The sequence below is a fragment of the Ambystoma mexicanum genome, chromosome 5q, assembly GCF_040938575.1.
Source record: "Ambystoma mexicanum isolate Mex_15411 chromosome 5q, UKY_AmexF1_1, whole genome shotgun sequence".
NCBI lineage: Eukaryota > Metazoa > Chordata > Amphibia > Caudata > Ambystomatidae > Ambystoma > Ambystoma mexicanum.
In genome coordinates this window covers 1,343,605,451-1,343,619,699 of record NC_090933.1, presented here as the reverse complement: position 1 = coordinate 1,343,619,699, position 14,249 = coordinate 1,343,605,451, and the positions used below count along the sequence as shown (strand labels likewise).

The following is a 14,249-nucleotide window of genomic DNA, read 5'->3' as shown; positions in this document are numbered from 1 at the left end:
GGGAAAAGGAACACGTTCCCTGGATTCGTCTCATATTCCTGGGGCAAGGAGGAATCTTTGCTGACAGATTCAGTGGGACGCATAGTCATTTTTTAAATGTTCGGCCAGGCTTACTTGCTGACAAAGAGTGATTATGCAGACAAAACCAGAGTGAAAAGGCCATGGGGTGATAAGAACGCTACTGGATACTGCGAGATGCCGAGGTACCGGCCTGAGAGTGCTAGCAAAGGCAGACTGTAACGTGCACGCTGCAAAGGGCACATTTAATATCCTGATTGGAAAAAGATGTTTCTGTGTCATAAGGCTGGCAACATAAGGGCAGCTGCTGGTGGGGGTGCGGGGGAAGGGTAGAGGCGTGGGTCCAATTCATCTGAAAATGTTGAAAGGCCCTGGCACCATCGCTGTCAGCCAGAGTTCTGTGAGGGATGAACAACACTGTGGTCTTCAGCAAAGACCACTGGCCTCCTGAGTGGAGGGTTATGCTTTAGCCCAATCCCGCGCGAGCAGCCAGAAGCCTAACACAGCACACCCAATAGGGAACCCTTTCCTGGTCCAATCCGTGCTTCTATATTCATCACATGACCCGAGACTCTAATTAACAGGGGCGTCCTGCTTTGACTTCACATCACGCAAAACTCTCAGAAAGTCTCATCATTGTAAATACTTTGCATCATGTCCTCTATCACTGGTCACGTTCATTTTTCCTTTTTGTTACAGAGCCTTTCACATCGACGATGACGACACAATACCCATATTATCCAACAACAGGTAAGTTGTCACTGTGAAATGATAACTTGTCTTGTGTTCCTCCTTCAGACCTGATAAAAGGGATTGTTACCCTGCCCTTACCTTAGAATGAACACAGGGCCCTGTTACCCCTCCAAGCACTTGGACAGTGCTGAGCACCTACTGTGCTCAGGACACATGGGGCCTCATTACCCTCAATGGAGGCTCAATGGAGGCAGCAACTCCACATAATGGGCCTGCTTCACAGAGCCTTTTCATGAGTTGAGTGTAGAGTTACACAGGCGAAGGGACTGTGCCTCCTGCAGACTCATTTCAGAAGCCGATCTCAGTTCAGAAATAGGACGGTCCATGAAGAGCGTGAAAAAGGACCGATTCCCCCAGGCCTTCAGACACTTCCCTGCATTTTTGCTTAAACCTTGACTGCTTTCCCGCTTGCATTTCTATCCATCTAAAATCGTTAATTCATTTCACTATAATAATTCGTATTTCTATAGCGCTACAAACCGTCAGGCACTATGAGAGCCTATTAAGGGGGCGTGCAGGCCAGGGGGAGGCCCTGACAGCACCAATGTGGCGCTAGGAGTCTGCAATACATTAGTTATGTTAATGTTAAAGGATATTTGTACCGCCGGAGAGGTCCCCTGGCGCTCTGGCGGCTCTGAAAGAGGAGGGGAGGTTGCGTTAGTGGGAGGAAGCAGGAAAAGTGCCTGGTGGGTCCGTTGGCTGGGCCTGGGGTGTTTGCAGCTGGTAGTCGTCGTGTACTGTTGTGCAAGGCTATGTGTGTTTTTTGTTTTGTTGTTGCAGTGTAGTGAAGTTTGTGCGGTTTGTTGTGCTGTAGATTTTGGTTGTTTGGTTTGGAGTTTGAGAGGTGTATGCAGAAAGGGAAATTGTTAGTAGGGTTGGTTAGTTTGCGTCTCTATCCTGAATTGAGGCGCTCGGCTTGCGTGGTCTCCCCTGATGTGGCTTTCCATCGTGCAAGGCAATGCTCTGTCCTGACCTATCCACTACCTACCCTCTCCATACAGTCTGCTATTCGCCCTGTAGTATATGGCGCCGAGGGTAAAATATGTAAATATGTTACCCCTTTGGCTTTCCACTTGTTCCGGAGGGTAACGATGCCCACCTAAAACAAACTCCACACCATATGAACCACGGGCAGGTCCCTACTCACCCCCCCTCCCCTTTCCATGCCACACCTTGCCCCATTTTTCACCAACAGCGCTTCCTTTAAATCACAGCAGCTGCAGTCAGCCCTTAATAGTCAAAATTGTGTTACCTCTGTAATGTCTTAAAGTCAATATACAGTACTTTTATGGGCCTGTCCCCCATTCTTGTGCAGTGTAGAACTCCAACTCGACCCTGCTCTGCCATGGGTGGTTGACTAGATAGTCTGCTAGATTAGTGCTGGCTCGATTTGCACTTATCTAGACAGCTTACTAGACAGCGATCATATTTGCGAAAAAGCTCACCTTTGCAATTCAGTGACTCACACATATCAATGTGTTCTACCCTGCTGGGACTTCAGTCATTCAGTGACTCACGCATGTCAATAAAGGGCACGCTCTACCCCGCTGTGACTTCAGTCATTCAGTGACTCACGCATGTCAATACAGGGCACGCTCTACCCCGCTGTGACTTCAGTCATTCAGTGACTCACGCATGTCAATAAAGGGCATGCTCTACCCGACTCTGACTTCAGGCATTCAGTGACTCGCGCATGTCAATAAAGGGCATGCTCTACCCCACTGTGACTTCAGTCATTCAGTGACTCACGCATGTCAATAAAGGGCATGCTCTACCCCTCTGTGACTTCAGGCATTCAGTGACTCGCACATGTCAATAAAGGGCATGCTCTACCTCACTGTGACTTCAGTCATTCAGTGACTCATGCATGTCAATAAAGGGCACGCTCTACCCCTCTGTGACTTCAGGCATTTAGTGACTCGCACATGTCAATAAAGGGCATGCTCTACCCCACTGTGACTCACGCATGTCAATACTGGGCACGGTCTACCCGCTATGACTTCAGGCATTCAGTGACTCACGCATGTCAATAAAGGGCACGCTCTACCCCGCTGTGACTTCAGTCATTCAGTGACTCATGCATGTCAATAAAGGGCACGCTCTACCCCTCTATGACTTCAGGCATTCAGTGACTCGCACATGTCAATAAAGGGCATGCTCTACCTCGCTGTGACTTCAGGCATTCAGTGGCTCGCGCGTGTCAATGAAGGGCATGCTCTACCCTGCTGTGACTTCAGTCCTTCAGTGGCTCACGTATGTCAATAAAAGGCATGCTCTGCCCAGCTGTGACTTCAGGCATTTAGTGACTCGCACATGTCAATAAAGGGCATGCTCTACCCCACTGTGACTGACGCATGTCAATACTGGGCACGGTCTACCCGCTATGACTTCAGGCATTCAGTGACTCACGCATGTCAATAAAGGGCACGCTCTACCCCGCTGTGACTTCAGTCATTCAGTGACTCACGCATGTCAATACAGGGCACGCTCTACCCCGCTGTGACTTCAGTCATTCAGTGACTCACGCATGTCAATAAAAGGCATGCTCTACCCGACTGTGACTTCAGGCATTCAGTGACTCGCGCATGTCAATAAAGGGCATGCTCTACCCCACTGTGACTTCAGTCATTCAGTGACTCATGCATGTCAATAAAGGGCATGCTCTACCCCTCTGTGACTTCAGGCATTCAGTGACTCGCACATGTCAATAAAGGGCATGCTCTACCTCACTGTGACTTCAGTCATTCAGTGACTCATGCATGTCAATAAAGGGCACGCTCTACCCCTCTGTGACTTCAGGCATTTAGTGACTCGCACATGTCAATAAAGGGCATGCTCTACCCCACTGTGACTCACGCATGTCAATACTGGGCACGGTCTACCCGCTATGACTTCAGGCATTCAGTGACTCACGCATGTCAATAAAGGGCACGCTCTACCCCGCTGTGACTTCAGTCATTCAGTGACTCACGCATGTCAATACAGGGCACGCTCTACCCCGCTGTGACTTCAGTCATTCAGTGACTCATGCATGTCAATAAAGGGCACGCTCTACCCCTCTATGACTTCAGGCATTCAGTGACTCGCACATGTCAATAAAGGGCATGCTCTACCTCGCTGTGACTTCAGGCATTCAGTGGCTCGCGCGTGTCAATGAGGGCATGCTCTACCCTGCTGTGACTTCAGTCCTTCAGTGGCTCACGTATGTCAATAAAAGGCATGCTCTGCCCAGCTGTGACTTCAGGCATTTAGTGACTCGCACATGTCAATAAAGGGCATGCTCTACCCCACTGTGACTCACGCATGTCAATACTGGGCACGGTCTACCCGCTATGACTTCAGGCATTCAGTGACTCACGCATGTCAATAAAGGGCACGCTCTACCCCGCTGTGACTTCAGTCATTCAGTGACTCACGCATGTCAATAAAGGGCATGCTCTACCCCACTGTGACTTCAGTCATTCAGTGACTCATGCATGTCAATAAAGGGCACGCTCTACCCCTCTATGACTTCAGGCATTCAGTGACTCGCACATGTCAATAAAGGGCATGCTCTACCTCGCTGTGACTTCAGGCATTCAGTGGCTCGCGCGTGTCAATGAAGGGCATGCTCTACCCTGCTGTGACTTCAGTCCTTCAGTGGCTCACGTATGTCAATAAAAGGCATGCTCTGCCCAGCTGTGACTTCAGTCATTAAGTGACTCTTACATGTCAGTAAATGGCATGCTTTACCCCGCTGTGACTTCAGTCATTCAGTTACTCACACATGTCAATAAATGGCATGCACTACCCCGCTGTGACTTGTCATTCAGTGACTCACGCATGTCAATAAGCGGCATGCTTTACCCCGCTGTGACTTCAGTCATTCAGCGACTCACACATGTCAATAAAGGGCATGCACTACCCCACTGTGACTTGTCATTCAGTGACTCACGCATGTCAATAAGTTGCATGCTCTACCCCGTTGTGACTTCAGTCATTCAGCGACTCACGCATTTCAATAAAGGGCATGCTCTACCCCGCTGTGACTTCAGTCATTCAGTGACTCACGTATGTCAATAAAGGGCATGCACTTCCCCACTGTGACTTCAGTCATTCAGCGACTCACACATGTCAATAAAGGGCATGCTCTACCCCGGTGTGACTTCAGTCATTCAGTGACTCACGTATGTCAATAAAGGGCATGCACTTCCCCGCTGTGACTTCAGTCATTCAGCGACTCACGCATGTCAATAAGCGGCATGCTTTACCCCGCTGTGACTTCAGTCATTCAGCGACTCACACATGTCAATAAAGGGCATGCACTACCCCGCTGTGACTTGTCATTCAGTGACTCACTCATGTCAATAAGTTGCATGCTCTACCCCATTGTGACTTCAGTCATTCAGCGACTCACACATGTCAATAAAAGGCACGCTCTACCCCGCTGTGACTTCAGTCATTCAGCGACACACACATGTCAATAAAGGGCACACTCTACACCGCTGTGACTTCAGTCATTCAGCGACTCACTCGTCAATAAAGGGCACGTTCTACCCCGCTGTGACTTCAGTCATTCAGCAACTCACACATGTCAATAAAGGGCACGCTCTACCCCGCTGTGACTTCAGTCATTCAGTGACTCACGCATTTCAATAAAAGGCATGCTCTACCTCGCTGTGACTACAGTCGTTCAGTGACTCATGCATGTCAATACAGGGCACGCTCTACCCCGCTGTGACTTCAGTCATTCACATGTCAATACAGGGCATGTTCTACCCTGCTGTGACTTGAGTAATTCTTGTGTAACTGGCCCAATGTGCTTGGTTTTTATAGAAGAAGCACAGCCTTGCTTGGTCATGGCACGTGCGCACATTGAAGGCAGGCATTGTACAGTAGTTGAGAAAGCACCGCAGGATCGTCATCACACACATAGAAAGGGGGGTGTTGTGTTACATAGTCAATCTTGAGAGTCCAGGGGTTGGGCATAGGGCGACAATGAGACCAGGGACCAGTGCCCGCTTGTGATGCTGGCCTCAGAGGCGGAATTTGGGAAATCCATTATCACGGCCTCCATCTGATCTCTAGCCTCATGTGTCGTGGCGCCCAGAAAAGTCAGCGACCCTCCTGTGATCCCCTGATGTTGGCATACAGTTAGGACGGATAAGGTGGCGGGGTGCAGGAAATGCTGCTCATGAGGCTGGATGAGAAATTGCCATCTGGCAAGGGTGCAAAGCCCTGGCTTTTTTGCTTGTTATTAATACATAACATGATGCGGGTGAATCCTTCTCCAAAGGGGTAATCTGCTAACCAGACCTCCCTCTGTCGCAACTCCATGCCAAAGGCATAGTGCACTTATGTCCCGCTGCCTCAGCAGCCTGATCCATGGCGCAGAGCAGGTTCAAAGGTCACAAGATGCCCACTCGACTGCCACAGTGACAGTGGTGACGTTTAAGACATGTCCCCTGTACCCAAGCAACGATGATCATGAATATGCCATGCTGGTGGCTTTATAATCTCTAATAATACGCTATGCCTGAGTTTAGGCAGGGTGCATGGCGATATTCATCATGGCCGCCTGGGTCAGCAGCTCCTCTCCTGTGAGTCAGCTCTGCTGTGGGCAGGAGTGTGTATTTGGGTCAGACGGGCCTATACTTCACGCAGCAGGACAGAAACTCAGAGGATCCAACCTCTCTTTGATTCTCTTTGGGAGGGCCAGTACCCCCATTCCCCACAGACAGCCGCACAGCAGGCAGCTGTCCTGGACCCAGGTATCAAAGAAGCACACCCATTCAGGAGGAGTAGCTTCACACCAGAGTCCTGAACGGGGATGTCATATCAGCAAAATTACAGGGGCAGAGGAAGTGACATCACACAGCCCTTGTCCACTGATGACATCACAGGAAGTGATGTCATTTGACTCCGCCCCTACGTGACATCACATGATTATTATTTTCTGGCCAGGGGTAGTAACAAGGAAGACCCCTAGCGACCCCCAAATGACAACCCTGCAGGAAGACCCAATATTTATACAAAACATCTCATTGTTCTCAGAAGCGCGTTCGTGCTTAAAAGAAAATGGGTAGATTCCAATGTTTGCAAAAATCCCCTAATAAACAGGATTCCTACAGCACGTTTGTGCACAGAAGATATCCCATGTTTTAATTTACCATTAGAATGCCCCAGTGTGATTCCGCCTGAAGAGAATGGCTTTGCAAGCTCATGAACACTCCTGGAATACTTCAAGCATTTCATTACAGAAGACCAAGGCTCTTAAAACTTTGTCTGGCTATATGTGTTGGACTACAACTTCCATCAGGCTTAGCCAGTTTAGACAATGGTGAGTGATCATGGGAGTCCTAGTCCAACATGTCTGGAGAGCCACAGCTTGCAGACCCCTGCTGCAGTCTTTTGTGGCGTTCTGTCTGCTGTTTGCTCTGTGGCTCACTCATTTCTGGGGAGATTTGCATGTTGGTCTTGTTCTTTTCTCTACTTAAAGGAGGTATTTGCACATAGTGCTACTTGCTTAGCGCTTATTGTGCACTGCTCCATGACATTAGGCGCTACGCACAAGCGACGAAGTTGTAATTAAGAGACGGTTCATAACCATGAATTTGAGTGTTAGCATGCAAATCATTCTTTAGAATGTTTAGTTGTCAGAGTATATATGTGTCCTGTGTGGGCTGCAATGAGCATGTGTTTGGATCTTTTTCAGATTCTCTGAAAGCATTCAGTAAACATACTGTTGCCGTCTTTCTCACGACACAGGGCTACCCATGGGCACGGACTCACGTCTGAAGCATGGTCAGTTGGGGGGCCACCCATTATTCTAAGGAAATGCATGCATAGTAAAGGGCTCTGGTAGTGGGGAAACCCTGACAGCACTTTGTGCTGGGTCATTCTGCTGGCAATTAGAAAAGCTGCAGCAGCTGGCAACGGGGATCAATGCCTGGTGAGTCGGGTCATGGGGGCCCTTAGAGCAGAAGCAGGCAGGGAAGCAGAGGCGAAGCACCTGGGCTGAGGAGGGGACCCCAGAAAAGAGGACAGAATGAAGAGATGAGGGGGAGAACACTGGCTGCCACAAAGACACCGCTGGACTGACTGTGGGCAAAAAGAGGCCCTGGAAATAGTTGTTGAATTTACCCGATATTACACATTTTCAGCACTCCCAACCTTTTTCCTATGAGAAAAGTTGGAAATAAAATAGGTCACCATACAAAAGAGGTCCCTATGGGCCAGTCCAGCCCGGGCCAGGATGCAGAGGCCCACCGGGAAATCACCAGAGGTCCCTATGGGCCAGTCCAGCCCGGGCCAGGATGCAGAGGCCCACCGGGAAATCACCAGAGGTCCCTATGGGCCAGTCCAGCCCGGGCCAGGATGCAGAGGCCCACCGGGAAATCACCAGAGGTCCCTATGGGCCAGTCCAGCCCGGGCCAGGATGCAGAGGCCCACCGGGAAATCACCAGAGGTCCCTATGGGCCAGTCCAGCCCGGGCCAGGATGCAGAGGCCCACCGGGAAATCTGCAGAGGTCCCTATAGGCCAGTCCAACCGGGGCCAGGATGCAGAGGCCCACCGGGAAATCACCTGAGGTCCCTATGGGCCAGTCCAGCCCGGGCCAGGATGCAGAGGCCCACTGGGAAATCACCAGAGGTCCCTATGGGCCAGTCCAGCCCGGGCCAGGATGCAGAGGCCCACCGGGAAATCACCAGAGGTCCCTATGGGCCAGTCCAGCCCGGGCCAGGATGCAGAGGCCCACCGGGAAATCACCAGAGGTCCCTATGGGCCAGTCCAGCCCGGGCCAGGATGCAGAGGCCCACCGGGAAATCACCAGAGGTCCCTATGGGCCAGTCCAGCCCGGGCCAGGATGCAGAGGCCCACCGGGAAATCTGCAGAGGTCCCTATGGGCCAGTCCAACCGGGGCCAGGATGCAGAGGCCCACTGGGAAATCACCTGAGGTCCCTATGGGCCAGTCCAGCCCGGGCCAGGATGCAGAGGCCCACCGGGAAATCACCAGAGGTCCCTATGGGCCAGTCCAGCCCGGGCCAGGATGCAGAGGCCCACCGGGAAATCACCAGAGGTCCCTATGGGCCAGTCCAGCCCGGGCCAGGATGCAGAGGCCCACTGGGAAATCACCAGAGGTCCCTATGGGCCAGTCCAGCCCGGGCCAGGATGCAGAGGCCCACCGGGAAATCTGCAGAGGTCCCTATAGGCCAGTCCCACTGGCCGGGCCAGGATGCAGAGGCCCACCGGGAAATCTGCAGAGGTCCCTATAGGCCAGTCCAGCCCTGCCCAGGCTGCAGAGAGTTCCCTATAGGCCAGCCCACCCCTGCCCAAGGATGCAGAGGCCCACCGGGAAATCTACAGAGGTCCCTATAGGCCAGTCCAGCCTTGCACACAGACCCATTGGCATTCTAACCGAAGAGATAAAAAACAGCCTCAGGCGGATGGCTGATTTTCAGCAAAGCCTACTTGCACCTCCACCAAAAAAGGTGGCTGTGAAATGTTCAAATAACATAACCCCCCCTTTTACCGTATGGAAGGCATGGAGTCTTTTTTGGAACCTAGCGAGTACTAAGAGTTGCCCTTCAGGCTTTGCTCTGCCCCAGTGGTGTTTGACCGTTTCGGGAAGGACGCGCTTTCGGGCATCATGGATTTATTTTAGGGACCTGCTGGGGTGTCATTCATATAAGAGGGAAGCTCTTCATCTTGTACATGTTGGCACGGCTCCCCAGCAGTTACATTTCCAGAGATGATATGCTAAGGTGAAGCCAACTTTGTAAACCCTGGGAATGTCTTGACTTATGTTCTCACGTCCCTGGGGTCCTTCTGGGCACAGAAAAAGAACAGCAGAGTTATGCTGTAGCCCATATCCACACCGTAAAACAAATCCAAAACTCTATAGCCTTTTCCAAGGTCTTCAGACCATTGGTGCGTGACTTAGTGGTGCCTTATGTCTGCTCTGCCAAAGAATAATGATCTTTTCACAAATTAAAAGCAGCATTTTCCATTGCTCCAGTAACACCTTAACCTGTTTCTGTGTCGCTTTTTGTGTTAGAAGTTAATGCAAACCGTGTGCTCTTGGGAGCGATGATAGCACCGCAGTGCAAAGGTACTTCCACACACACCCAGTGGCCTGTTTTTCTAAACGCTTAATGTCAGCATAACTGCTATATGCTATAGGGGGAAAAGCCCATTTTTCAGTTAAATCATCCAGCCAGTTTTTGCTTTTTTGCCAGGGGTAGCAAGGGAGACAGCAGGGGTAGCAAGAGAGACAGCGGGAGGTCACAGTTGCGACCCCCAAATGACGTCCCTGGTGCTGAATAGCCAGAGGTCTTTGTAGGAGGGAAGGGAGTGGGAGTAGGATAGGCAGGAATGCTTTGGACACTGGAAGAAGCCTTCCACCATGTTGTTTCTCACTGTCTCTCTTGCTTTTCCGGTCTCCTCCACTTCCTCTGGAGCAAAGAACTTTGGGTGCTTTGACAAACCTGAACGTCTCTCCCAATCTAGTCCCTGGGGATCTGTCCTCCAGGTGGCCAGGACACAGCCATCGCTATTGGATCCAGTTCCTGGGGGTGAACCAGTGCGGGACGATCACCTGCTGTCATGACCACTGCTTCCAAGGAGTCAGGAGCAGCGCAACGCCCTTGGAAGCAGGCTCACAACATTTATTGCAGACGCCAGCAAGCCCCTTTAGGGACCTTTTGGGCCTTGTCCTGGCACCGGTGGTGCCAGGCTCATTGTGGGGACTGGTCCCGGCACAAGAAGCGCCGGGCTCATAGCAAATACAGAAGTGCTTGGGTGGACCTACCTGCAGCAGACCATGCTGCTTCCTTACCGACAAGATGATGTCTTCATCCTCTTCTGGCAGGAACTACTTTTCCTCTGGGTGGGGCTGGCACCACTCCCTAGGACTGGAACTCTTCTGGAAACTGGAACTCTTTTTCTTACCTGGGCGAGGCTGTGGAGGAAGACGCCTAAGCACTCCTGTGCACTATTTAAACCACACCCGATTGGTGCAACGTGCTTCGCGTTATTCTGCATCAGCAGCAGGACGCTCACCGTGTCAGCTCCAGGGAATCTTCCATTCCGGCTCCTGTGAACGCGAAATCTCCGGATTTACCTGATGAGAATCCAATCTTCAGTCTTCAGCAGCATCTGCAAAACAACAAAAACACAGATTAGCAAAGTCAAGGTCAGCGCTTCAACTTACCCGATCCACCGGAGTGTTTAAGGTATTTGCCGCATTCTTTCTCCGCCATCGAGCCCTGCAAAGACAAAAGAACATTGGTTAGTAACGTTCTGTTTCTGAACGGCTTACCTGTACGACGTACGCTCCAAAGTCAGCTCGCACCGCACTCCGCCACCTGCAAGGCAAAAGAGAGACATTAAGGTGCGTTTAAAGGCCTAGAACAGACTTTCTACTTACGTGCCTTCATATGCTCCATCATCTTGTTCACTCTTCGGCACAGACCTGGGCATCATCTCCGGCGCCTTCATCATTCTCCATCTGAAAGGAAAAGACATTAAGGTGCGCATTAAAGTACTGTGGCATTCATTCTACTTACGTGCCTCCACGAACTTTGGCATTCTTTCGACATCATTTCTTCTCAGTGAACCCTGCAGAAAAGGGACGTTAAAAGAGAACATTAAGGACTTTGATATATGCAAAATACGCTCGTGCAATTAACGGCGGCATCGCTCTCTACTTACCCTCTGCAATCAAGAGGCTGATCCCAAATCCAGTGAAGTAACTGGACCCAGAGCCCCTGCACAAGACGCAGGATGGAGAGCCCGGCATTCACCTATTGAAGGTGAGCACAGTTAGCAACCGAGTACCACGGGAGGAGAGAGTGTGGGGGTAGAGACTTCATCCAACCTTCCAGCTACTAATCCCCTGATTTTTCCACTTGTAGACATCTCACCCTCCAAGTCAAGCTTTCGGTGAGAAGGGGGCCAAACCAGGGAGCCAAACGAACCCTACGCCTAACATTGAAGACGGTTTCACCGCCCAGCCAAGACCCGCGCCTCCGAGGGAACCAGGTAAGCGTTACAGAACGCGAAGCCTTACCGCATATTTCCCGCCCAGGCGCAATGGAAACCTCAGACACAGACCAATTGGCCCAGTTGCTTGGGGAGTTGAGGGCAGAAGTACACGCAGCACGCCAGGAAACGAATGCCTTAAGGAGAGAGTTAGTTGTTTCTAAGGAGCGAACTGATGATCTTGCCAGACAGTTGTTACAAGCCCAAGCGGGACAAACTCCTCTGCCCGCCTCGGGAGGGAGCCATGCTCCAACGACTTCCACTAATCCGGTGCAGATTAATCTACCAGGAAATGTACCTTTGGCCCCGCCCGAGCGTTTTTCTGGTGATCCGAAGAGATTCGCTGTATTCTTCAATCAGTGTCGCTTGCACTTTTTGTGTAGACCCGCTGCATTCCCAACGGACCAGGCCAAGGTGGCCTTCGTGCTCTCATATCTTAGTGGCAGTGCCGCAGATTGGTCTATACCTTTAGTGACTCAGGATGACCCTGTTCTTCATAACTTCCAAGACTTTCAAGCTAGTATGGAGAGATTGTTCGCACGACACTCCCAGGGTCAGGCCTTGGATAATGAACTTCTTTCACTACGACAGGGTAATCAAGACCTCTTGGCTTACATTGCGTCATTTAACAGACTAGTGGTGGAAACCGGATGGCCGGAAGATAAGAGAATCACGCTTTTCTACAGAGGCCTGCGAGGGGAACTTAAAGACGTTCTGGCCCAGGTGGTAAATCCGCCACAAGACTGTTCTGAATATATCGATCTGGTGGTTCAATTAGATCACAGGCTACAGAATCGGAAGGCCGATCGTTCCAGATTTGAATCTCGTGTTTTTTCAAGACCACAGAGCTCCGCTAAAGGAAATGATTCCGTGGATCCCATGCAAATTGGGGTCGTGAAAGGACCCCTAACCCAAAAGGAACGGGAAAGGAGAAGACAATTGCAATTATGCCTCTATTGCGGAAATTCAGGACACTTTCTTTGAGACTGCCCGGTGAAACCAAAGAAGAAGATGGTAGGAGCATCCGATAAAGGTGCCGAAGGTTCTGAGTCGGAAAACGACCTCGCCCGACAAGTGTAGAGGTCCGCTTGCCGAGCGTTAAAACCAGTTCTTTGACCTCGCATTTCGTCATGCCTATGGTCCTCGTGAATCCAGAGCAGCCTAATCGTATGCATGCCATAAAAGCATACATTGATAGTGGCGCGATCGGCAATTACGTGGATTGTGAAATGGCCGCCAGGATGAATCTACCTCTTTGTCCTAAGACGGTGAGAGACGTCATTACCACCGTGGACGGTACGGAAATAATTCCGGGCCAGTAACTCACACCACCTTGGAAGTGACGTTGGTAGGCCAAGATGGACATCAAGAGAAGATTGTGTTTGACGTGATCAAGGCCCCGCAGTTTCAAGTTATTCTGGGAATCCCTTGGTTGGAGAAGCACAATCCTCAAATCGACTGGCGAGCAAAGACAATTCGGTTTCCAGAATGCGCTCCCACCTGTTATCCTCAGCCTCCCAACAAGCTGGCAGCAACCTCCTCTGAGACTCCACAATTGCCTCCTGAATACCGGGAATATCATGATGTCTTTTGGAAAGATCAAGCTAACACCCTGCCTCCTCACAGGTCATACGACTGTCAGATAGACCTGATTCCGGGATCCACTCCTCCGTGCAGTCGAATTTATGCCCTTACCGAACCAGAAAATCTTCACCTAAGGCAATATTTGGACCAATACCTGGCTAATGGATTTATCCGTCCTTCAAAGTCCCCAGCCTCTTCAGCTCTGTTCTTCGTTCCAAAAAAGGAGGGAGACCTGAGAACATGTATAGATTACCGTGCCCTGAATCAGATAACAATCAAGAACAGATATCCGTTACCATTGATCCCAGAACTACTAGACCAAGTTAAAAGTGCCTGTATTTATACTAAGTTGGACCTCAGAGGAGCTTACCATTTGGTACGAATAAAAGAGGGCGATGAATGGAAGACGGCCTTTCGTACTAAGTATGGATTATTCGAGTATCAAGTAATGCCCTTTGGATTATGCAATGCACCGGCCGCTTTTCAGTACTTTATGAATGACGTCCTCAGAGAACTCATTGATGTGTGTGTAGTTGTCTATATTGATGATATTCTCGTCTACTCGGCCTCTGAGGCTGATCATCGAAAACACGTCACAGCGGTACTGGAGAGGCTCCGTCAACACAGACTTTTTGCCAAGCTGGAGAAATGCGTTTTTCACGTTACTGAGGTCGAATTTTTGGGATTCATTTTGTCACCTAACGGAGTTCACATGGACTCAAGAAAAGTGGACGCTATTCTTAAGTGGCCCTCACCAACCTCAGTAAAAGGAGTCCAAAGCATGTTGGGCTTCGCCAACTTTTATCGTAGGTTTATTCCAGACTTCTCTCGAATAGTTCAACCCATTACAGCCCTTCTCAGAAAAAACAAACGT

The 14,249-nt window shown here is 50.4% G+C and overlaps 1 protein-coding gene across 3 annotated transcripts in view; it reads left to right on the top strand.

The window, feature by feature from the left end:
• Window positions 1-14,249, top strand: part of LOC138498116 (uncharacterized) — a 389,950-nt gene that overhangs the window by 168,490 nt on the left and 207,211 nt on the right. For all 3 annotated transcript variants that reach the window (XM_069621976.1, XM_069621975.1, XM_069621974.1), the window contains one exon: window positions 718-768. In XM_069621976.1, the coding sequence (XP_069478077.1) occupies window positions 718-768 (51 nt within the window). The remainder of the gene's footprint in view (window positions 1-717; window positions 769-14,249) is intronic.